Source organism: Chamaea fasciata, unplaced genomic scaffold (genome assembly GCF_029207755.1).
Source record: "Chamaea fasciata isolate MVZ Bird 193981 ecotype frontalis unplaced genomic scaffold, bChaFas1.0.hap1 SCAF_3, whole genome shotgun sequence".
Classification (NCBI taxonomy): Eukaryota; Metazoa; Chordata; class Aves; order Passeriformes; family Sylviidae; genus Chamaea; species Chamaea fasciata.
In genome coordinates, this window is record NW_027094088.1 from 27418247 (window position 1) to 27442883 (window position 24637).

General features: G+C 39.0%; 1 protein-coding gene across 1 annotated transcript in view; it reads right to left on the bottom strand.

Moving 5' to 3' along the window:
- Nucleotides 1-430: 430 nt before the first annotated feature.
- KCNK5 (potassium two pore domain channel subfamily K member 5) overlaps nt 431-24637 on the bottom strand; it is a 35371-nt gene continuing 11164 nt past the window's right edge. Inside the window, exons 2-5 of the mRNA XM_066178430.1 lie at nt 9271-9382; nt 7708-7874; nt 6445-6613; nt 431-5619 (exon numbers count right to left, since the gene is read on the bottom strand). Coding sequence (XP_066034527.1) covers nt 4802-5619; nt 6445-6613; nt 7708-7874; nt 9271-9382 — 1266 coding nt within the window. The 3' untranslated portion in view covers nt 431-4801. The remainder of the gene's footprint in view (nt 5620-6444; nt 6614-7707; nt 7875-9270; nt 9383-24637) is intronic.

Below are 24637 nucleotides of genomic sequence, written 5' to 3' on the forward strand. Positions count from 1 at the left end.
TAAACAGCCACTCAGATATTTTAGTAGCTCTGGCATGAGATTCAGATACCAGTCATAAATGTGCAGTTTATTTTATCACAGTACTGATTAATTCTAACACTTTCCATCTCTGTGCATCTTCTTTAAAAGCAGCCCACTGATAAAACACAGCCCTTAAAATAAGCTTCAGTTTATTTTTCAACAACTGTCCAAAATCCACATTGAAAAATACTTCGCTATGCTGTATCTAATTGAAGACCAGATGCCGTTGAACTGAAGTCATCAATACCCCATACAAGGCATCTGCTTGCATAAAACAACTTGCTTTTTTGGCTCTTTACTCTCCAGCTCTTTGGGCCAGGACCAGTCTCATCTGTAAGGTGCATTAGAAGTGTAGGTAGCTGTAAAAAGAAATATTCATTGCCATTCTTCTCATGACACAGAGGATAAATTGTAATTTTTTTTATTGCAAAATATTAAAATAAATTACATTTTACAAAGACTTAGCAAATATTTACATACAGTGTGATTCCAGTGACAATCAGCAACAAAGAACAGACAGGCATATTATGGAGTGATAAGAGTCAGAACTGCACAAATGTCAAAAGCCATATGAAAGACAGGCTAATTTTTAGAAGTTAAATCCATCACAAATGGAATGAATCCCATGAGGCACAAAATTTACACGTCTACAAAGTTCTTTTGTTTAGTCAGCAGACATATTGCTTTTTGCACTCCTCGTCTGTCTCTACACACTCTCCCAGATCAACTGGAGGAAAAAGAAAATCTATGCATACACAGCTGTGTCACCATGGATCTGTTATCAGTCTGGTTTTAATTCTGCATGCTGTGTGATATCCATTGCCAGCAACAGAATCACGAATCATTAGTTCAGAAAAATTTAACGCTTCAATTCTGTATTTCCTCAGTGACTTTGTACCAGTGTACCAGATGTGTCAGGCTGCCTGATGTGAGACAGGTACCTGAAAGTGACGCCCTTCTGGTAAAAATTGGCTTCAATAGCATGATACAACCCAAGAAGCATCACAACGATGTCATGAAGAATGGGGTCACAGTCTTACAGCACTTAAAAGGCCTTTTGTAGGAACAGACTTCCATGGTCACATTTCAGGATTTAATTTTTGAAAAAAAGAATAAAACTGAAAATACTGGCTCATCTTGGCAAAATTAGTAAGTGAACCCATCCTTCACGTGATGTGAGTGGAAATAACATCAGCTTGTAGGCATTAACAAGAAAGAAGAGTTTTCATTACTATTCTATCCCTTCCTTACACATGCTTTTAAGCTTTTCTCCTTCTTTAAAAATTCCCCTTTCCTCTCTTTCCAGGAAGAGATCTGTCTCACCTATAAAACCAGTTCCACAGCTTTAAGAAAACTGTTAACATTATTACTTAGCCAAATGAACTCAACTGGCATCCAAAGAAAATGTTTCCAAATTGACCAAATAATTGAAATAACTACAAGACATAACCAGGTGGCACTGGGGAATTCACTCAGAGACACTTTTTGAGCTGAACAGAACAAAATCCAGCCTGACACCCCTCTAAGTCACTACATGTAAATCTGAAGGCAGAAAGACAATTAGTTTTAGATCCCCCAGGCAGTTTCTTTCCTTAAGACATGGAAGACAGGCAGGCAAAAAGCTGTCTTGTTTAGCACTTCGGCACTTTTGAGATGGCACCATAATTTTAAAAACCCTGGGAATGGCTCAGCTTTTTGGAGAGAGCCACTATGAAAGCTATGCACCAACTAAACCCCTGCAAAACTCTGAAACATGTAGGGCTTAACGAGATCAATTCTGTTGGCCCCTGTGTAAAGAGGAATTTTTTCCCAGTGTTAAGATTACATTAAGGCACATGGTGGGATATCTTGAGAACAGTTTTGTGAGGTGTGATCATGTTTCCCTGAAAAACTGGGAATATTGTACTTTGTTTTAATAAATTTAAACTATTACTTTAAATCCCATGATACTTATTATGCAGACTTATAGTCTATGCTGACTACACTGGGAAAGGCCAGAGAGCCACATCTAGCTTGATAATATGAAACAGATCCCATCTATTCTCAGCTCTGGCATACAAGTGCAGTTCACTACACAGAACAGAGTCTGGGTTCCAGTGTGCAACATCCCCTCCCAATCAAAGCAGCCCAGCCAAGTGTCTGGGTTGTATTATTTCGGTATTATAGAGAATTTTTTCCTTCTTTTTTTCTTGTTTTTTTAAAATGAAGATCGGACTTCGCTTTTCCATTTCACGCACTTGCTGAAAGTCTTTTCTCTCCTCGTTGTCCTGTAGCTTTCTACCTGTTATTAGAACTTTGATCTATGCATCAACAATGGAAGACAAGTTGGAGGACAACAAAAGCGAAATGGAGTGCTTTCTCATTTTCTTTTAAGTTAGTGTGGACTTTTTTAAACAAAAAATATTTTTTTAAAAAAAGAGAAGGCTAAACGGACTACAAAAACATCCCGTGCATATGCACATAATCCTACCTAACATTTCTTACAGTTATAAAGTACAGCTGTCAACCACAACTCTTCAGATATAAACACTTGAAGGGCATGGAGTAATTTTAGAAGAGTGGGGATTAAGGTATCTTACTAGAAGTAAGTAAGAATCATCTTGATATGGCCTCTCCCTCTTTCCTGTCATGTGCAAGTCAAATTTGTCCAGCCACCCATGCTCCAAATAGCGTAAAGAGAATAAAATTAGATTACAAATGAGAATCTCTCTTCCACAATACTATCACAGATTTCAGATTAAATACAAATCAAATTATGTTGACTCCACAGTTGTTTAGTATAACAGAAGTGGACAAGATTTGGCCACAATTTGGCCATTGTTTTTACATTCTATTTGAAAAAATGTCATATATGTGGAAAATTCTAGGAAAGAAACAGAATAGTAAAGACAGTCTGTTGCTTCACAGAAGGTAACTTCAAAACTTCCCATCTAAAGGCTATCCAACCAGAGTGCCAGCTTCCCATATATCCTCCTTCTTCGGTGAAACAGGCCAGCAACTGAAGCTGCAGCCAATATTTGTAGTTATCAGAAATAGCCAGTATTTAAAGATTAGCATTGCAAGGTTCCAAAAGGTCTTCTTACAGAGCTAATGAGTCTGCCAGTATTACACTGAAAACGAGACTGAGAAAACTTTCAACTGTTCACTGAACTTTGGAAACTTTCGGACATACCAGAATGGCTTAAATACTACTCTAAAACCAAACAGATCAGCAGAATCTGACATGTTAAGTTTAAAGGTCTTGGCTATTTTCTGTTCCAAGTATACTGGAGAAAACTGAAGTCAGTACCTTTTGGCAACATATAATCAAGAGCCTCATTTGAAAGAGTTGTCAGGGTTAATGCATAGATATAGAAAAAGAAAGAAAAATAAAACCATGGTAAAATTTCTTTGTAGCCAAAACAATTTGGGCATACATGTTATGAACAGACATGCTTCTTTCTAGTGAGTAGCCCATCTCCAAGTCAAAAAATAATACTTTTAGAAGCTTAGAGCCGAAGTTCCTTCTAAAAAAGTGCCTTATGGCCTGAAGTCACTTGATCACATCTCAGTTTGCCCAAGGTTTGATATTGCCCAACCTTCTATCAAGTGGGTTAGAATAACCATTGTATATGCAAATAGGTCAAACTCTAAAAACAACAACAAAAAATATACAAAGTGTAATCAACTGTTTCAAAAATCATCTCCCATTCAAGTCATGTCTGAAGTACCAAGGCAGGGAGGAACATCAAACAACAATACTGACTAACACACTGCCCGTATCAGCAGCAGTGCTACAGGTCCCTTCTGACAGGCATTAGAGCATTTGGAGAGTATCTGTGCTTCCCAAGGTGATTTTTTCCTACGAAGAACAGTGTCAATAAAATTTCACCTGTACACAGATACTGTATAAGGTTCATTCAAGTATTTCCTTTAGGAAATGGACAGTGGAAGGACACTTTCAACACTAAAAAAGTTAATTGCATCCTGCTTGTGCTCATACATGCTTTGATCAATAAGTCTTCTAGTCACTTTACTCTTTGACAGTTCTGGGGCTGATGTGCAGCTCAGCAGCCCAACTGGCGAGCTTCATCCCAGATGATTTTTCCTTGTTAGAGGGCTCCTTCTTGATCCATTCCGTTGGAGCTCTTAATTTTAATATTTTATTTATGGAATTAGAATTCACTATAATTTGACAAGCACTGACGTATTCTACAGAGATGTTTCAGAAGCTTCCTTCTCAGTTTACCAGCACACCTCAACTCAGATCTCTGTGTCCTGGCATTCCATCCAAAGTTTCTCTTTAAGTACAGCGTGCTAGTGCCATATTTTTGGCAGTAGCAACTCAACAATGGGCAACCCCCTTGATTACATTTGTGATAAAAGCAGGATTCAAATCCAGGTTTTCAGAAGTGAAAGGCTAATGGAGTAACCGAACACATTTGATGCCCAAAACAGTCTTGCAACAGTATAGTTACACTCCCAAACTATTTCCTCAATGAAATGCATGAACTCAGAGCAGATCCAGTGTATTAACTAGTCTTTTCTATTTTGTTCAAGAACCATAAAATCTAAAGAAGGAGTGGGACTCCAGATTCAACTGTTATTTTACAAGTCTTTCAGAAAAGCAAAGCTGACGGGCTCAGAAGCCAACTTAGGATGGCAAAAGGAGACTGGAGTTTCTTGGTTTGGGGCTTGCTTTTGTTTTCAAAGAGACAGGAGAAGCTGCAAACATACTTTTCTCCTTGCTCTATGTTCAATATGCACTGACCACTTTCAGAAAACCATTGTCTAGCATGCTTCACGTGGCAGCCTTCACATTGCTTACTGTATTATATTCATTCATCAGTTGTTCATAAGGCACAGAAAGTTCTAGCTCATTATTGGTAAAGGTAGATTCATCAGAGGATGGGAATTTAACCAATTTTTTTGCAGTTTCAGATTCCTCTGCAAGATTATCATCCATAGAGGATTTTGACGTTTCCTCATCATCTGAGACATCTTCCTCTTCATCCTCATCTTCATTTACAAATGTTATATTGGCATTCTCAAATATTAAGGGTCGATAGTCTCTGGAATCCCACACTTCACCTTCTTCTTCACTAATCCTGTCCAGCTGGTTCACAAACATGGTTCCTTCTAGAGGGCTGCTGTCTCCAATACGTTTGTCATGGAGGGGCCTCAGTACGTGACCATTTTGAATGTCCAGGGAAGCCTCATCATACTCAAATGACTCTGTCTTTTTGTAAGTCACCTGAACATCTATACTGGCATTCATTTGTTTGCCATTTTCCACTATAATCATTTTGTCATTGCTTGTCTTCAGGGCCTTCTTCCCAATTTGCTTTATAAGGTCATTGTAGGTCTCTTCCTTCTTTGAAAGAAAGCTGAAAATGTTGACATCCTTTGAGTTACCCATTTGAAGGGGTTTTTTAGACCGAGGATGGTTGTCAAACGACTCTTTTCTTTTTTTCCTCCGTTTCTTGATTGCTTTGTGCACTTCCACAAACATACTGACCTTCCAGTTAACAAAGAGTGAGAGCCAAGCCAGTCCCAGATAGATCCATAACTCCACAAAGTATCTGTAGAGTGCATGATAGTTTGCATCTGGATTTACACCTACAGGAAATTAAAAACAAAAACATTACTGAAAGAAGACTTACAGCTGGTAAATCTTTGAAGATATGACCCTGAGAACTGCTCTCTTCCTGACTAAAAGAGCCTTGTTATTTGAACACTGGTCAGAGAGGTAGCAAGTGGGGAAATGAACAAAAAAATTGATCCCACATCTTCCACTTCTTGGCCACATGTATTTTGACCACTGAACTAACAAAATAAAAATGAAGCATATTTATCCTCTCCTTACAAGATATAAAAGTGAACATTTTCCTGTTTGAAAATTACCAGTCTTCCTCCTGCCACTGAAGTATGTACATATAGGTACCTCTCTTGAGAAAAAGATTCAGAATTCCACTTATGAGAACCAATGGGCTGAACAAAGAAGTGGATTTTAGAGAAAGACGACGTTTAGGAGGGAGAGAGGAATATGCTCAGCATTCCCCATTGACTAGTTCTAAGCAGGTGTAGAAAGCGTTGCCCAGTGCCTGGACATCCTGCTTAGTATACAGGATCTCATTCAAAGGTGCACAACTGCCATGGTGGGCAGGGTAGCTCCTTGCCTGAAATACAGACCTGGGGCACCAGAAGGACTTATGAACTCCAGAACTTGGATGTGAGATCAACCCAATAAAGGCCTTAGGTGTCTACACCAACAATGAAGAGTCAGATGTAGTGCATTGGATCAGTACCCAGCCTTAAGGGAATGTTCTATCCTGCAAAATGTGCTGGAAAAGCTTAGAAAACATATCTTCAAATTAAGAGTTTGGAAGTAGAATTGCCACACTATGCATGTAATGAAATAATACATAAAATACAATTACTGACCAGCAACAAAATCTCCAAATCCTATGGTGGTGATAGTGATGAATGAGAAATAGAGGCCTTCAATGTAATTCCATCCTTCAGTCATCATGAAGACAAAGGGAGGAATAACCAGATGGACCAAGACACCCCAAACAATGAAAATAGCTGTGCATGTAATTTGGGCTTTCCTCTGTGAAGAAAAAAGAAAAAGTTAGGGAACGATCTCAATTTTTTTTTTCCCACTCATAGTACCAATAATCATCTGGCAGCACCAGATATTTCAGTTTTATGCTAACAATTTAGCTACCATAATTAGAAATCACTAAAAGTGACTGAAGTAAACACACTTTCTTTTCCCCTTTAGGCAGAACTCCCTATTCTTATAACTATTTGCTCAAAAAGGATTATTTCCTAATAGTTGTCCTTCGCACCCTTGGAATAGTTTAAGGAGTCCCTGATATTTTATAAAATGGCATAGGATATGGACATAGCACTCTAGTCTAAAAAGCCATCAGTACCTCTAACTTTCCTTTTACTCATTTGAATACGGAAGATCAGAAGTGTTTTAAGACTTTTCTCTCCTATTTGTGACTCCTTCCCTTTGCCACTCATGCAACCTTTGTACAAACCTGCACATACACAAGTATTTCACTATTATTTTCTGTACTTTCATCTCAGGTGCAAAACCAAGGAAGTTCTTGCTTGCTCTGTTTCTGAAACCAGGACCTAAAGCAGCCCCTGTGCCCTCCAGGCATTGACTCTGCATTGCCTCTCATCTCTGTGCTGAGCTAGAACTGAGAATTCACTTGCAGTGGGGAAGGGAGGGAGAAGAAGAAAGAAACCCAAACAAACCATCACCAAAAAACCAAAATGCCACAAACCAAAAACCGCAAGCCAGTAACTCAGAACAAAATATTATTTTGCAGTAGGTGCACCGCACATTTGCAGCAGTGAACACGCAGGCAGGTGGGAGCCAAGCAGAACAGTGTATTTTCATTTCTGTGCCTGAGGAGCTTGAATGAAACGTCTGTGAAATGGAGCCTCATGTACGTTTGTCCTAAAGGTCGTTAATGTAAGAAGTAGTACCAAAGGTTTTTATGAGATCTCATTTCGCTAAATTTCTTGCACATCCATCTTTCAGTTGTTTCAATGCAACACCATTTGGGAAAATCCGTATTTGTGCAAGTGTTCATTTACTATGAGATAAGCAGGCAAGTTAAGAAGTGCAAGCTTAATTCATGCATCAAAACGACACAGTTCAAGGGTAAACAAGTAAGGGCTTACCAGGCTTACTCCTCTTTTTGTCAGAAACTGGCCCAGCCTCTTGGCACGTCCTCCAAAGAACTTCCCCAGAGCACTGATCCACGTCAAGCAGAGAGGGACGCCAAAAAGCCCATAAAATATGCAGAAGAGACGCCCAGCGTGTGTCTTTGGGGAAACATTTCCGTAACCTGAAAGAGACAAGTATGTCCTCCTTCTGTTCTTGTTGAAGAGAATTCAAGGCAATTCTACCTGTGCACAAAACAACACTGTGTGGGCTCCTACTATGTCGGGCACTCCTTACTTCACCATCTAAATGGGATTTAGTTCACTCCAGCTGCTCATCTTCTGAACCTGGGTGCCTTCCAATTCTACTCGAGCAAACACGCAAAAAACCCACACTATAGTGTTCCCTAGACTTTGTTCATCTTTTTCTGGACAAGATGGGGTAAATAGAAAATAAAGCTCATCTCAAAACTTCTAATATGATGTCCCAGTCTTAAGCAGCACTGTTAAAACTTGACTGATTCAATTTTACAGAATGAAACTGAAAATTCATCCTGAAGCTAGCTCCCAGGTGAAAGATCCACTCTACACATTTAACTTGTGACCTGGTACCTTTGCAGGGTAAGAGTTTGTGAGTTAAGTGCAAGGCAGGTAAGTGCAAGGCACTTCAAATTAATTTAGCTCTTTGCTGGTCACAGAATGCAACAGGACATCACAGATTCAGGCTCTAAATTCAGCAGCCTATTTTCTGAACTTCTGACAGAGTTTTCTTGTTTAGGTGTGTTATTGACTTCAACTTTTGCATAAGTTATAATATAAGCTGGGTATTGTGAATTTTAAATAATAAAGAAAACCACAATACTGCATATGGTTTTACAGTACAACTCTACATTCAGTCCTCTCTGGTTATTTTCCATTCCTTTTTTTTTTTTTTAATTGTAGGTTCAACAAGTGGTAACAACACTAGGTAGCAAAGATTTTTCTGTAAAAGCAGAAGGCAAATGATGTTGAGTTCTGAAAACCTATATATCACAGGAGGAAGAAGTCTTCCAGTGCAGAGGGTCTTACAAGTACAAATCAGTAGTAATATTTGAAAAGCAATCATTGTTCTGCTTCACCTTCAAGAGGTAGATAAAAATCTAGTTAGTTCTGCAAGTCAGGAACACTGATAATTTAGTGGAGGACACGTGTGTGTAACAAGACAGCAATACAAAAACCTCATATGCACTTGCTTTAGGTATTAGTTTAATGGAATGCTTTGTTATGTTTTTATTTTGGAATTTTATGATTTGGAAATTTAAGTGCATGAATCAGTGGAACTGGAATGACACCAGCCATCCCCAACAGCACCTTTAATCCATTACTTATTGGAAAGGCACATTTTCTCTTCTGTACACACATGGAGAGTGCCAAATCCCTCAGTCTTTTCCTCTATGAATCTGGAGGTGAACACATACTCTAGGCAGCTCCAGCCATGGGGACTTTATTTGGTGGCTACCTTGACACAGAAATGGGAGAGCACAAACACACTAGAGCCTGCAGAAAACTACAGCTAGGGAAGTTGACATAGTAAATATTTACCGATTGTAGTGATCACAGTAGCAGCAAAGATCACAGCGTTCGGCCAATTCCAGTTGTTGAAAGTGTTGTTCCCAGTGATGGCAACCCCCTGACCAGCAGCATCTGACACAATCTGTAAGGAAAAAGTAACAATCAATCCTGTAAAATCCTGGCAGCCTAAACAAGAAATTTATCTGTCCCTCTCAGGTTTTCTCCCTTAGCTGATACTTTCAAAATTATCTCTGAGTTTTTTGTGAAGGCTGGCCTAGTATATTCACTAACAACTATTTTATGAAATACTCAAAACTTGCTTCACAGAAGAAAAATTTATGCAGGTGCTCTGACATTTCAATAGGGAGTTTTAATTAGATAAACTTTTACTTGACTTACAAGTTTAAACCAAATGGATCTCATCCAGAGAGCAAATAACACTCCTGCAGACTGAACTAGCACTTAACCTCCAATGCAGATCTTGAATTTGGTTTAATATTAGGAACTTCTTCAGAACTACTATCCATTTCAAAACACTGTTTCATGCCTCAGCTTGACTTGGGTATGAATGACATAGAATCCTTGGCAAAGCTCATGTGATTATGTTAATTCACCTGCTGTCTCTACCAAAGTCAAACCATCTATAAGCAAACAGTAAAACTGTACTTTTCAAAGACAGAGAAATTAACATTTTTTTCCACAGCAACAGGAAACAGGATTCATGCAACAGGATTCCAGTCATTGCCCTTGAATCAGGCCCTTTTCTTCTCCCACACTGGAATCTGGTATGCCACAATGAATGCAAAGCACAAATTACTATGCAGTGCAGAAAGTGAAAGTTTCAGATCAAAACCATGCATCTTGCTGATTCTGGAGTGCACTTCTACTTCCCCAAAGTAAAAGGAAAAAACCAACCAGATATACTACATTCTCTCTGGGAAATCTCTAGTTATTTAAATCTTAGCCCTGTCACATCATGATGCAGTTAAAAGCCTTACCAGGTTACTCTGCTTTTCCCTTCAGCATAAACACTCAACAAAACTGAGGCTACACTCATATACAGAAAAGGTGAAGATATCTCCAAATGTTGATTTATAATGTTACCCACTGTCTGCATTTCTCCCTCAATAAGTGTTGAATTTAGAAATCATCTGCAGCTAAGTATCTAAAAAGTTGGAAGCAATAAACTTTTAAATTTATTTTTTTTAGAAATCAATATGACAGGTGATGTTTATTTTAAACTGGCAAGAACTTATAAAGGTAACTACAACCAACTCTTCCTTACCCCATCACCCCTTCCTTGCTTCCTTCCTTTCTACTTGATTAAGATCTGATCTTGGACCCAGCAGAGACTCAACACAAAGTTCAATCACTACTGAAAACATACGCAAGTTAACACAGGTTTTAATTATTCTTGAGACTTATTACATATCACCACCCTCTTACTGTAATAAAAATGCCCTCAAAGTGAATGTATTGTACATATACAAGATGCAAACTATTTAATTAAAAATGCACTTTCAACACACAGGCTGCTCCAGAGGATAAAAGGAGATACACTGAAAGTGAATAAAGGTAAAGAACTAGATTTTTTTTCTCTTGGTAAACTCAAAGTGTGTGTAAAACTGGATGCAGTGTCTTTCCATAGCCTACAGGCTCCGGATAGAAAAGGACAGAGTTCTCACCAAGGCACTCCTTTATCATGAGAAAGTGGTGTACAAATGCGAAGCAGCCCTAAAACACGCAGGTTAAGAGCAGGCAAGTGAAACACACAGCGTCACCCCCTTTCCGGAAAAAAAAAAAATGGATCACAAGAGCTCATCTGAGAAGAAACCAATCAAAGTACAATCACTCATTTCTGCCATGGTCTGCAAAGGAACTTCCTGAAAGTCCCAAAGCACATCCAAACCAGGTAAAAAACACAATCTGTTATCTCTTATTCTTGAAAAGATGCTTTCACTTCTTCCACTGCCTAAATGTTACATTGAGCACCAGTTTTCTAGTCATTTTCCATTCCATAAGCAGACTTGGATTTATTTTAGTTGTTTCCTCACAGAGCAAGTGCTCTCCAAGAGACACAGTGAACTATCCACTCCCATTGTCACAGGCCATTATCTCATTGCATTAATCCACCTTGGCCTGACCTCATGAGCTCAGTTTCCCAGTACATACAATTACATCAAGACCTGCCAGGATTTGAGTTCTGGAGGTCTAAAGAAGGCCCAGATCTGAGGGGAAGAAGCCGCTGGACTGAGTGGCACACAGCTGCCCCTCACACCCAGGCAGCTAACATTTTGGGAGAGATCGCCAACTCTACCAGTTAAATGAACCCTTGGTATGGTGAACCACATATAATTCTCCAGACACAGCTGACACCTTCTTCCTGTCCCTATTTGCACACAGCTATTGGCTATTAGCACACAATTATCTGTGATCTACAGTCTAGTCTTTCGAGTTATTTTATGCCTGCAATAAGTCTGAATGCACTATATGCATCCCAGCTGCAGGAACAAAGATGGTCACAAAACATGCTTAGATAGCCTTGGTGCTATGGGAAATATGTAGCTGCTTTTCAAGCAGCATAACTTTTGCCCATACTGAAATAATTAAAGATTTTGGTTTAAAACAAAAAAAGTGTGAGTGGACACTATACAACTGAACCAGCAAACATGGTTGTTGTTGTTTTTTGTTTTTTGGGTCTTTTTGCTTGGCAAATCTATTAGGCTCTAATGTCAGAGATGCCTTTGTTTTCATATGCTAGGATATAGAATGGCCCAAGTTAGCAGTGCTTGATTTCTTAAACTACAGAAAACTTCCTCCAAAAAGTCTCTGGATTGTAAAATAGGAGGCAATGAAGAAGAGGAAGAAGAGAGTAGATGGTGCAAGTGTTCTTAGTAGCTTGAAAGATGTAATTTAAAAATACCTTTTCAAGTATGCCCAAATGCAAAAGCTGAAAATAACTAACTCACAATTTATACATCACCTTAGGTCTCACCTCAAGACAGTTCATACTGATAAAGGCAGGACTGTATTTTCAGTCAAATGTCTTTTGCCTCACAGAATCAAAACCCCTCTTCTCCCTAACTCCCTACAAATCCAGTTCTGCTTCTTGGCAAAGGAAAAAGGGGAAGAAGTTTTAGAGACTGGTGTTATTGTTGAAAGTTAAACAGACTTAGACTACCTCTTCTGGTGACACTAACACAAGTAGAAAAAGGGATGTAATTTGAAAGTAATCAAGCAGACAATATGCTCCATTTGCAAGGTACCTTCCCACTTCCCCACAAACCCCAGCACTGCTCCAATAAAGCCTTGTGTTTCCTGGCTGTAGTGGCATTTTTATTAACCCTCTGATGACCAGGGGAACTCCAGATTCACCAGATATCACAGGAAATAGTTGTTAAATCTCCTCTATCTTGGACCAAGAAGAGGAATTTCTCTCAAATGTTTTAGGCACCTGGCACTTGAATCCCCCCTACATGAGTAAGAGTAGGGCTGGAAACTTCTCAAAACAAATTTAAAAATAGCAAGGCAAAGTCTTGGCCCATACAGGTCACACACCATTACTGACTTTATTCTAAGAGTTAAGGAGTGCAAGAAAATTTTAAGATACTATAGTAAGGAACAGCTGAGTCTGATGACAATAAGAAATAGGAAGAAAAAAAGGACTTCTGGGGTACCTGTGGCCAGATAGACAGATACACCAGGCTGAAGACAGAAGACAATAAACCAGCTTTATGTAAACTAGAGCAACAGATCCTGCCCCACAGGCACCCTATTACATACAGGAAGAACAGCCAGATATTGCTCAGAGCCAGGTCTCTTTTGAAGAGGCTAAAGCCTCCCATGTTATTCAAAGCATTCCCTGGGGATTTGAGGTATAGATCTAATGGCAGCTTTAAGGTTCTCTCAGTGGTGTGAACAACCGTCTTTTGAAATGCTGTTTTTCCACAAGAAAGGAGATGTAATTGAACTATTAAGGCTGAAATTAGACCCAATGGCTTTCATTCTACTCTCAACAGTATTACAGTGTAATGGACAATCACAGCTCAGCTACTAGATCCAAAAGCTGAATCCATTAAAGCAATAACTGACATCCTTTGAGGACTCCTAGGCTTTGTCCTCACCTCTGACTCCAAAAGAACACAGGAGTAATTTTGCTTCTTTCTCAAGTTCTTTTATCTTTTATCAAGGACATAATGATTTAGTGCATTGAAAAACACTGAATTTCAAACCTATCAAGTATATTAGAGACTCTTCTACAAGGAATAACAGCTTTAACAACAATCATTTTTTCACATTGACATCTAAATCTTTTATACAATTTGAAGAAGCCAGAAAAGCGCAGTAGTTATCTAATCATAGGTATATAAAATACTGACAACTTAGTCAATCACAATAAAATTGTCCAGGGTAATAAATTTTAAATTTAAACTATCAGATGAACAGTATACTGCTGTTCCTCTTTTACCAGATTTCAGTTTTAACCAAATCCAGTAGCAGCAGGGCTAAACAGATAGGTGAAGTGGTACAAGCAGTTGTATGAACAAAAAGCCTAAAAGACCTCTAAGTGACTTTAAAACTACATAAAGAGTTAAAATCCATGCCATGCAAATTGCACACCCTTTTACTTGTCCCACATGGGTTTTACAGTGATTTAGGTTTTCTGGCTCCAGATATAAAGTTACAGTAGCAGCTAGCTGTTTATAATAATCATATTTTTAAATGCAATAAAAACATGTTTAACTGTTAATGAATACCTTTCCAATAATAAAAAACATGATTCACATGTTAAGACTCCCAGGTCAGATATACATTACAAAGTTCTGCTGACCTGGATAAAACTGTCTCAGGATTGACTACATGTATGTAAAGAGAAAAGAAACCCTCTCAGCCTGTAACCCTTTTTGAAGGAAAAATGCCTGTGGGTGGTCACAGCTAGATTGACAGGACAGCTTCCTCAGACTCATTATATAGACAGGCAGCACCGTGGCCATGGCCAGAAGTTTCCTGTCCTGTTGGCATATTGCACTTTGATGTCTGCTTAAACATTAAAAGCAGCAGAACCTATTTCACAGGCACAGTGTGAATTTTGTAAGTACTTTATAGCTAGATCAAGTTGCACACTCACGAACTAGAATATATTAATCCTGGCTTACTGCTGTCATAGCTCAACTACTAAGTAAGTTCGTGTGTTTAGCCGTTAAACAACAAACATATATCTAATTGAATACTGAACACCATAATCTATTTTTTTGAGTTATAGTCACTGGAGAAAGAGAAAAAAACAAACAAGGTAGATATTGAAGGTGATTGGCTTTCACTCTGCACCCCCTATGTGCCCCAACTGAACGGAAGACACTGTCCATCAGAGAAAAAATTTTTCCTCTCTGGAATACCTTGGCAGCTTGGGTTTTGAGTAAGGGAGGGGAAAGTGAAGCCAACTATGCAACTAATGATTTTACCAATGAATAAAAAACTCTTTCTCCCCAATTACTTTTCATGTCTAGATACATGAGGTGTACACAAGTAATGTTTTATTAGAATTTCCTGTCAGAGTTCTTCAAAGACTTCATGTTAACCTATGTATTTTTTCACCTCTTTTCCGAACCTCAGAGACAGATGCAGTACTGCTAAGAAAAGCTTGTTGTGCCACTCTGCTTACTTTGGTAGCCAGAGACACAACGTGGCAGAGCTGCAGAAAGCTGAGAGAATTCACATATGGTGAAATTATTTCATTGAGGCAGCAGAAAGATCAGCTATTCCCATGTCATCTTTAGAACGGCTGCTATACACGTGTCCGTGCACAGAAGTGGAAGCTCATCACTTCTGATGGAATGGAAAAAAAGAAATTTAAGGATGAGAATACAAAAAACCAACCTAGCCTGGAATATGAAACAGCGGCAGCCTATCTGGACACGCATGTTTCGGCCACTTGGCACCTGGCACCTTTAATATGTGATCTGCTCAAGGCAATCATCCTCCCCTTCTGAACAGCTCAAAGCCACCAGAAAAGCATACAATTGTGGTTCCTGCCATCTTTTTTCACTCCCATCTCTAGTGTAATGACAGACTTACCCTAACTGCTCGCTTGGACTCAAGAGTTCCCAGCTGAATCAGGCCGGCAACGTGACCAGGGCGAGCACACGGGGCCAAGTGGACAAGCCTTTGAGGCTGCCTTTGCCACTTGACAGTCTCTGCAGGATTACACGAATGAACAGGACTTAGGGTAGCTGACCTCCCATTTCCCTCCCAGCATTATCTGTGTGTGCAGTATGAATTTCATGTTTGTCAGGGCAAGAACCATGCCAGATGTAAAAAGAAGTCTTTTAGCTGAGTCCTGAATTTCCTACTTCTCTTCTGTGGGGAATGGTTTGCGACCTTTTTTGAGAAAGAAAAATAAGACAAATGAACCACATTGTCTCAGTCTGACAGGCAACACCCTTGTGCCTTGGTAACCTGTGAAAGTTTTACTGTCCTTTACTGACCTATGCGAAGAGTTGAGCTGGAAGGTGGTTGGGGCAAGAGGTGCAGGATATGAGTCAGCAGCACCTGCATTATAGAAGGATGGTGGGAATTAATAAATTCCACATTAAGTGAAGAGGACATCAGTTGACTACACAAGTCTCATTCCGGATCAACCAAGCATAAAGGAGTGAATCCCCAGCTGGCCTATATTAAACTAGGTTCTGCAAGACTCTTGATAATCCTACAACTTATACAGTCTGTTTTAACAAACAAAATCCAAAGCAGAAACAGCTTGTTTCTAACAGGACAATGGGGTTGTGGACAGTAGCCACTTACCACAAGGTCAAAGTTGAAACTAAAGCAAAAAAAATAGGAAGTAGTCATTGAGGGAAAAATGTTAACATTCGCTTCTAGAAGAACAGAAATTCCACAAGCTTCATGCTTGATGTTGACAGATGTAAATAACACACATAACCAGAAGAATACATGAAAATTATGCAAAAACCTGGAGACATCACTATGAGTATACAGGATTCTTTCCCCTTTATCTATGAATTGAAATAGAAAAAAGAAATAAAAACAAATCCTGGAAAGCAAGTGTTATTCCCCAGGTTTACATTCCTATGTAGATCAACTACAAATAGCAGGGGATAAGTTTTTCCCTTGCTGTCATAACCAATCACTTTATAAATGCAGTGCAAGTGCTATTATAAGTACATACATATTTCGCATTTTTCAATCAACAGTTTAGTCTTAAAATATAGTTCTCTTATCAAAGGACAAAGTTTTGAAAATTCCCAGTAGGGGAAAAAAATCCTGGCAAAATATGGATTAACATACTTCAAGGGAGGAGCGTTTTCCAACAACAGCAAGATTTAATCCAGAATGAGATGGTATTTTCACACTACTATCAATACAGCATATAAAATATTATCTTCTCACTTTTCCACAATCTTCAGAGAAAGAAGAACTCAAAGAAGTATTTTTAACTGCTTCAACATCTCAGTGGTTCGTGTTTGTTTGTGGGTTTAAATAAGGCAATTATAAAAGGTATTTAAATTTGCTACAAGTGACTTTAGATGATCCACCAGTATTTTACAGCATACAAAATAGAAAGGTATATGTAGAGTTCAAATGCATTGTATATAACACACTTTATCCCAAAGGTTATATAACAAGATTGAACTTGCCCTGCAGAATGTTTGACTAATCTTGTTGATTTTTCATTTTTCCAGCCAACTTCTTAGTTTTTCATTCTGTTCATGCAACAGTGCTTCTCAATGCATAAATGAATTACAGAACCAAGACCCTCTATTGGTTTCCCTTCATTACGCTTTACTTTGGTCTATCAGGAACTTGTGCCTTCACCTAAGCAGAATTCTTCTTACCTAATTGAGCCTCCAGCACATGCCACTTCATACAAAGCTGTCCCTACATCTAAGCCTGATATTTAAAGAATGCATGTAAACACATGCCTGGTTTTCACTCTGCATAGTTTTGTGATACAACAGACAGCAAACTAGACATCATTTTTGGCTGTTAGTTTAGAACACAGAACACCCAGAAGGTTTCATTACATGCCTTGTTCTTGATTTCTTATTTAAGTGATTTTGTCACAATTTGTTATTGATTTATGTCTAAGCAGGAAAACTCCTGAGACTTCAATGTGGCTGGCACTTCTTTTCTTTTAAAGCATTTTTAAAGTCTCGTTAGTTTTCTTGCGATATTTTATTATCTCCATTTAGATGGAGAAAGCAGAGGGTGGGATACCTTGTCCTTTACTGGACTTTGAAAGCAGATTCCAGTGAAAGTAATTAAGTACATGCTATAAAGAAAACTGTGGATTAGAGCTCAACATCCCTTTTAATTTATTAATTAACCAGCACAGAACAGGCAGTCCAGTAAGAACACCAAAGAGGAGAAACTACCAAACAAGATACTACCAAACACAGAGAAACACAGAAATGGTCTTTACCAGAGAGAAAATACTGTTGACTAAATTGCATCACTGTGCTGTAAAGAAGCTCTGTGTACATCCTTCAAAGGGCATAACTGAGTTTTGAAGAGGGATTAGAAAACACTCACATCTTAATTCCACACACATACCTTTACTTGAGAATATTCACTATTTAGTATAATTCTGAGGAAGCTTCTATAAGGTTTTTTGAGGTGCTCAGAACTGAGGAAGTACACTGACATACACCAAAGCGAACTGGAACAGGTCACCATGAGTTCCAAAATCTCACTGCAAAAGAGTTTGTTGGATATGCCAGTGAATTCCTGTTCGCATCTGAAGTTCTATCACATTAGCTGTTCTTAAAATTCACACTACCCATTCCCAGAATCACCTGTAAATACAGAGAATTTAAACAACAGCATCCTTGCCATGGGTTAGCGAATCTATTGTGTTTGTGTGGCCACGCTACGGTAGCTGGGGGCACTACAGGGGTGGCTTCTGTGAGAATCCGCTTGAAGCTTCCTCCATATCCAGCAGAGCCAGTGCCAGCCAGGTCCAAGACAGACGTGCCAAGGCTGGGCCTATCAGAAATGATGGCAACACCTCTATGATAACGTAGTTAAGGGAAAAAAGTTATTGCTCAAATGTAACTGCAGCCAGAGCAGAAAGGAGTGAGAATGTGAGAGGAACAGCCCTGCAGACACCAAGGTGAGTGCAGAAAGAGGGGCAGGAGATGCTCCAGGCTCTGGAGCTGAGATTCCCCTGCGGCCCATGGTGCAGACCATGGAGAGGCAGCTGTGCCCTCAGCCCATGGAAGTCCCTAGGGCGCAGAGATCCACCTTCAGCCTGTGAAGGAGCCCCACACCAGAGCAGGTGGGTGCCTGAGAGGAGGCTGTGACCCCCTGGGAGGCCTGTGCTGGAGCAGGGTCCTGGCAGGAACACACAGATCCATGGAGAGAGCTCACTCTGGAGCAGGTTTCCTGGTAGGACTTGTGATCCCATGGAGGACCCACATCGGAGCAGGCTGTGCCTGAAGGACTGAACCCCATGGAAGAGTGACCCACACTGCAGCAGTTCAGAGAGAACTGCTGCCCATGAGACAGACTCATGTTGGAGAAGTTCATGGAGAGCCATCTCCTGTGGGAGCGAGTCCATGGCAGAGCAGGAGAACAATTCCTCTCCCTGAGCAGTGGCAGGAACAATGTGTGATGTGACCATAAACCCTCATTCCCTGTCTCCCTGAGCCACTGAGTGGGAGGAGGTAGAGCCTGTGGAGGAGGGAGGGGTGAGGGAAAGGTGTTTTTAAGATTTATTTGTTCTTGTCATCATCCTGCTCTGATTTTGTTAGTAATAAATCCAATTAATATCCCCAAGTTGAAACTGTTTTACCTGGGATGGTAATTGGTGAGTAATCTCTTCCTGTCTTTGTGTCAGCTCAGAAACCTTTCTGTATTTTCTCTCTCCTGTCCACTTGTGGAGGGGAGTGATAGAGAGACTTTGGTGAGTGCCTGGCATCCAGTCAGTGTCAACCCACCACATTTTACTACTGCATGCAGTCTCAAGGACCTTCCAAAAAAATGTGTGAGTGAAGTTTTTCAAAAGCATTTGTGTTCAGATACAATGCCATTATAAATAAAACATAAGAGATAACACTGTCACAGCTCCCTACCTTTATTAAGGCTAGCAGCTTCAAAATCTGTCCTACCTTTGCAGAACATGTCTGCTTTCTAGCTATTCCACCAAGTGGAAAAGAATTTTCCACACCTTCTCCCAGGCACTGATGATAGATAGATAGCACTTTTCCACCCTTTCTCTTCGGCATCATCATTAACACAACACCAATTACACATGTTAAACAATGGAGAAAGTTCTTCAGTGGACTGAGTCTCAAAAGGAACAGTGACAAATTTCAATCTGGGTGTTTCAGGGTTTCTTCTCCTGGGTTTTGTTTAATGCTATTGCAAGTGCAGAGTGTCTGTGGGAACAATCCTAAAATGATAAATTTGTAACAGCGACTAAGCACTGAGCTTCATTAATCCATAACTGCTGACAGTGACAACCCAGTGAAGAGAGGAAATAATTGATTTAACATGCAAAGGGCAGTCTCATTAAAGACAGTAGTACATGCACAAGCACCTCTTTTTGTCTCTGTGTCCTCTCACTCTATATGCTTCCTAGTTGGCAAAATGAATAAGGGTAGAGAATACACATTTGTCACAGATAGAAACACTCCTTATTTCAGTCTTTTAAGTGGTCATCTGTTTTCTTGTTTTTCAATTAAAATTTAATCAGACTAAGTGTTCCTTTAGCAAGGCAATCTGTTAATTAACCCATATTAGACAGCAGAAATCAGGCTCTTCAAGCATAATCTCAATTTATTACCCAGAAATAGCTCTCATTAGTCAGAGACAAGAAGGAAGGGAAAGTTTTCACATACAAATTTAGAAGATATATGCTCTACTCTGGTTTTAGCTTGTTATCTGAAGGCCATGCAATAAATCATGAATTTAGAGAAGATGTAAAGAACCATCTTTTTACATGTCTGAACCTGAAAGACACATAAAACTCTAATTGTGGTTTAAATATAATATTTATGAGTCTGGAAACTTCAGGACACAGTCCAGTGGAAACAATTTGTGAGCTTACAGGCAAATTAATTCCACATCATTGTTTGGAAACAGAAAAGGTAAATAATTTTGCCAGCTATTCCTTGCTTGAATAGATGATCAAAATACTTAAGACTTGGGGATAAAAATTTTATGGCACTCTATCGTGCGAGCATTTGCTATATTGAATATCGTTTTCTCCTACTTTCCCCTTTGCACACTCCACCCACCACCTCCTACCCCCCAGTTAAAACCAGACATTAATGTGTTGGGCATTTTAGTAATTCATATAGACTACTCATATAGTAACTCCTTAGGGTTGCTTCTACTTGGAGAAACAGTGTTAGTACTGTGTAATGTTCTGCAAGATTAGCTGCTTAATCAGTGCTGGTAACTAGCACCACCACCTTTTCCTTCCCTCCAAGGCAGACACAAACATCACAAAGTGTATTGATATCCTTGAGTTTTGCAGGGAAAGTTACAGCTGAGTAATAAACCTAATCAAGAGAGCTTTCCTGAGGATATGATGCTTCCCAAGATGCAAGTGCACATTCTTTATGTGTCACTTGGCATGGAGAACAAAGACAGAGAGTTTTAAAGTTAGTGGAAAATATCCTGGGAAATAATCCCCATTGAAATGATGAGCGAATTATCTCCTGTGGGACAAGCAAATGGGTGGAGATCAAACTTAACTCTCCTAGCTCCCCAACTTTTGCAATATCTGAAAATTAATAGAAAAACAGTAGTTCCAGGAAAGGCTCTTGATTTAATAACAGAAAGTGCCTGCCTGTAGAAGAGAACCACTGAAAAACCATTTGACTTTAGTTTGATTATAAAGTGAACAGACTAGCAAAATACAGTTTAAAATTCATCTAGTTTCTTTAATTTCCTGCTTCAGTCTATGCTGTGAACTTAAATTCTCCTTGAATTAGCCTGCAGTAAGAGAAGAGTTCCAAAACTTCCGGATCTTGAAACTGGACCTCATTGCCCTTGAGAACAACATAGGTTTTGTCATCAATTTTATTTAAAGAAGATAAGCAAGTTGCACTGCAAAAATAAAGGTGAGAGGAGATAGCATTGCTTTCTTTGTACTGTATCAGAAACTATAATGCGAGACCACAAACAAAAGCCATTTAAACAAAAAGTCAGTTCAGTATAAGAATAAACAACAAAAAAATAAGGCTGAGTGAAACTAAGCTGCAAATTAAAACAGGCTCTCAACCAGACAATAGCTGTTAATCAAAGCATTCAGCATGGCAGCGTACAAGAACCTCCCTGCCTAAACCAAGATCCAGATTAACAGTGATTAGTTTTGCTAATGTAAATATTTCTGCAATACGGTGTTAGAGGTAAGATTTTGGACCTGGAATCCTTAGTACTACTATAGTACGCTGGGGAGCATATTTTTGTCCTCTAGTAAAACCCTCTTAGTAAGAGAGAAGGATTTCTTCAGAGAGACGTTGGGAGAAAGTGTTTACTCTTTTACCATTTTCTGTGGCTCTGTTCAAAGGCAGGCAGGAGCTCTTCCTCAAGGATGGACACAATGCCAAGTGTCAAGAGATAAATGGTTAAGGGCAAACCAAATGATTTGGAAAGAAACAACTCTACTGATGAATAGAAGACTAATATGTTTTGCAGCACAAGCTTGATTTATTTTTTTCTCTTGACAGACTTCTAACAAGAAGGTCTCTAAGTAAGGTTTGAGCCATATAGAATACATATAATTTCCTTTACTGAATATACCAGCGGTTCTACAAGGTGGATGCATTTCCCTACTGACTTTGTGAAGCCTTATCTTAAGACCACAGGGAAAAGAAGTCCAAGTCAAGATTACTGATTTTGTAATGATAATCTGTACTCCTTATTTGTACCAAGTGCTATTCTACTGAAGGTTTACAGATGGCTGTTACGTCTACAGCTACAGACATAACACAAGAGCCGGCCTCTTTGGATTAAGCAAATTTTGCATGAAAATATTCTATCTGACAATGGAAACAGAACACAAATCTGAGCAACATGGTCTAGTGAAAGGTGTCCCTGCCCATAGCAAGGGGGCTGGAACTGGATGATGTTTAAGGATCCTTCTAACCCAAACCATTCTATAATTTTGCTCTTTTGTTTTGTAAGAAGCAACAAAAGAGTTATATTTGTCTTTGCAGCTTTCCACCATAAGCATCTATTTTACAAAATAGTGTTTTAAAAATAGGCAGTATAAGACATTTTCAGTCAAAACACACGTGTGTTTTCTAAAAAGTCCTCACACTGTGTACATGAGTGTTTGTGGAAACCTGTTGTAGTCTGCCCAGACATGATTTGGATAATGCTTATTTATTTCATGGTCTGCAACAAGTTCTATGTTTTGCCTTTCTTCATCCTCATGGAAAGCATCCTCATTACTTTCCCAAACTACCCTTACTGAAAGGAATGTCCCAAATTAAGGCTTCATTTTTCATGCAGTAAAATTCAAGAATAAAATCAGAAGGATGTTCAGCCCAAACAGGGTTGGACCTAAGCACACTTACTCACTATGGCAAATTGAGGCCAAGCCAGCATTGCTCACGTGAATTGACAGAAAAACAGAGTAGTCAGGTCTTTGGAAATATTTGTTGCTCTTTCTGTACCATGAAATCAAGCATGCAATCAAGCCATGAAGAGAAAGTGAACTTAACGCCACTGATCACAAACTGAGCAGTTGTAAGATGCTACATGGTGAATTTTGAGGGGTTTTGGCAAATTGAACTATTACAGTTGAAGGAATAAAGCTTTCCCTCACTACCAACCAGTGCTGTCCTGCTGCTAATTTCCTCTCTGACATAACGACAAGCTAGCAACATGCTTGATTAGGGACCTCCTGGACCAGATGTGTAAAAAAGAAAACAAGGGCTAAACTACTGTAATGAATTAATTAATTCTGCAATAACCCCCCAAGTTTTGGAGTAGTTTCTGGTTTTAGAGTGAAACATGAAGCCATTGAGATTTAGGTGGTAAGAGTCCATGAAAAACATTTTCAACAACTGGAGTTCTATTATGAAGTACAAAAAGGTGTTACTGTTTCCTCTGGAAAAAAAGGTCGAATCTGTAGGGAAATTAACCTCCTGGAGGCATGTCAATATTTTTACAGCGTACACTGTTTAAGACTTGCTTGTGTACGATGTATAGCATGGACATTTAATTTTCCTATAAGTCATAATTCATAGGACAAACAATGTGAGGGATATTAATGGAAAGAGATCAACAAGGTTATTTCCTTTTTGTGACTTTCTGCAGAGTTAAATAATAAGTAAAACTCTTAATTCAGCAAATAAGTTAACTGGAACTATTCTGTCATTGCAGAATTGAATACTGAAGCTTCCCTATTTGTGATACTTGCAGATCCTATGCTTCAGCAAACTAATGTTGCTTAATTTTATTTCTCCTTTCGATTTATGTGCAATGGATATAAATACCAACAGTTTTGAAGAGGTATCTGGTTTTTTTGGTAGATCATGACTACAGAATTTAGCAGTTTATAAGGATTTTTTCCTATTAATTTCAGGACTAGACTCCAGTTTTATGAACTACTTAATAAACTATTTTGATGAAAAGCATATTCAGAGCTTTACCAGCATTCTCTTGCTCTTTTGATTAATGCAGTAATAGAAATGTTTCCTTTTCACTTTCCCAAGTTCCACATAGACATGTTTTGAAGACAAATTAGCTAAAGGTTATTGCTGCATGAGAACTGCAGCTGTTCTGCAGATGCTGAGTGTCCCTGCTTTTCATTGGCCCACAATCATTCTCATTCAGGAATAAAACCTATCAGACTATGTCATAGCTTTCATTGGTATAGCTTAATTTTGTGGGCTTCTGTTCCAATATGCTTATAATACACTTTGCCTTGGATGGGGAAAAGAAAAAAAAGTATTTCAACAACTTTTATGTTGCATCAGCTGAAATTAAGACATTGGAATAATCTATAATACCAGATCTGGCTTCCTTCCTATCTGAATACATGCATGGTGACTAATGTAGCCAACTCCCCTTTAGAAGGGCTTTGGAAAACGCTGTTGTCCCCATTTCAGAGATAAGAAAGTGGAAGCAGAAGAGTCAAGAGTTTAATCAAGCCCTCACACCAGCTGGTGACCTATGTTAGGCAGGGTTAGAACCAGACAGTGTTTGCATGAGACTCTTGCAACAGAGCTGGTACTGATTGCATAAGCAGATGGTAACCCATGCAGCAGTCTGTTTCCAAAATAATACATTTCAGTTCAGTTGCAATTGATTTAACTAGATTTAAATGAAACCAAAACAGACCTATTGTCAATAAAAACACAGTTTATTCAGGTGAATTTACTAGATGCAGAGGGGTTGGACAGAAAATGTTGATATT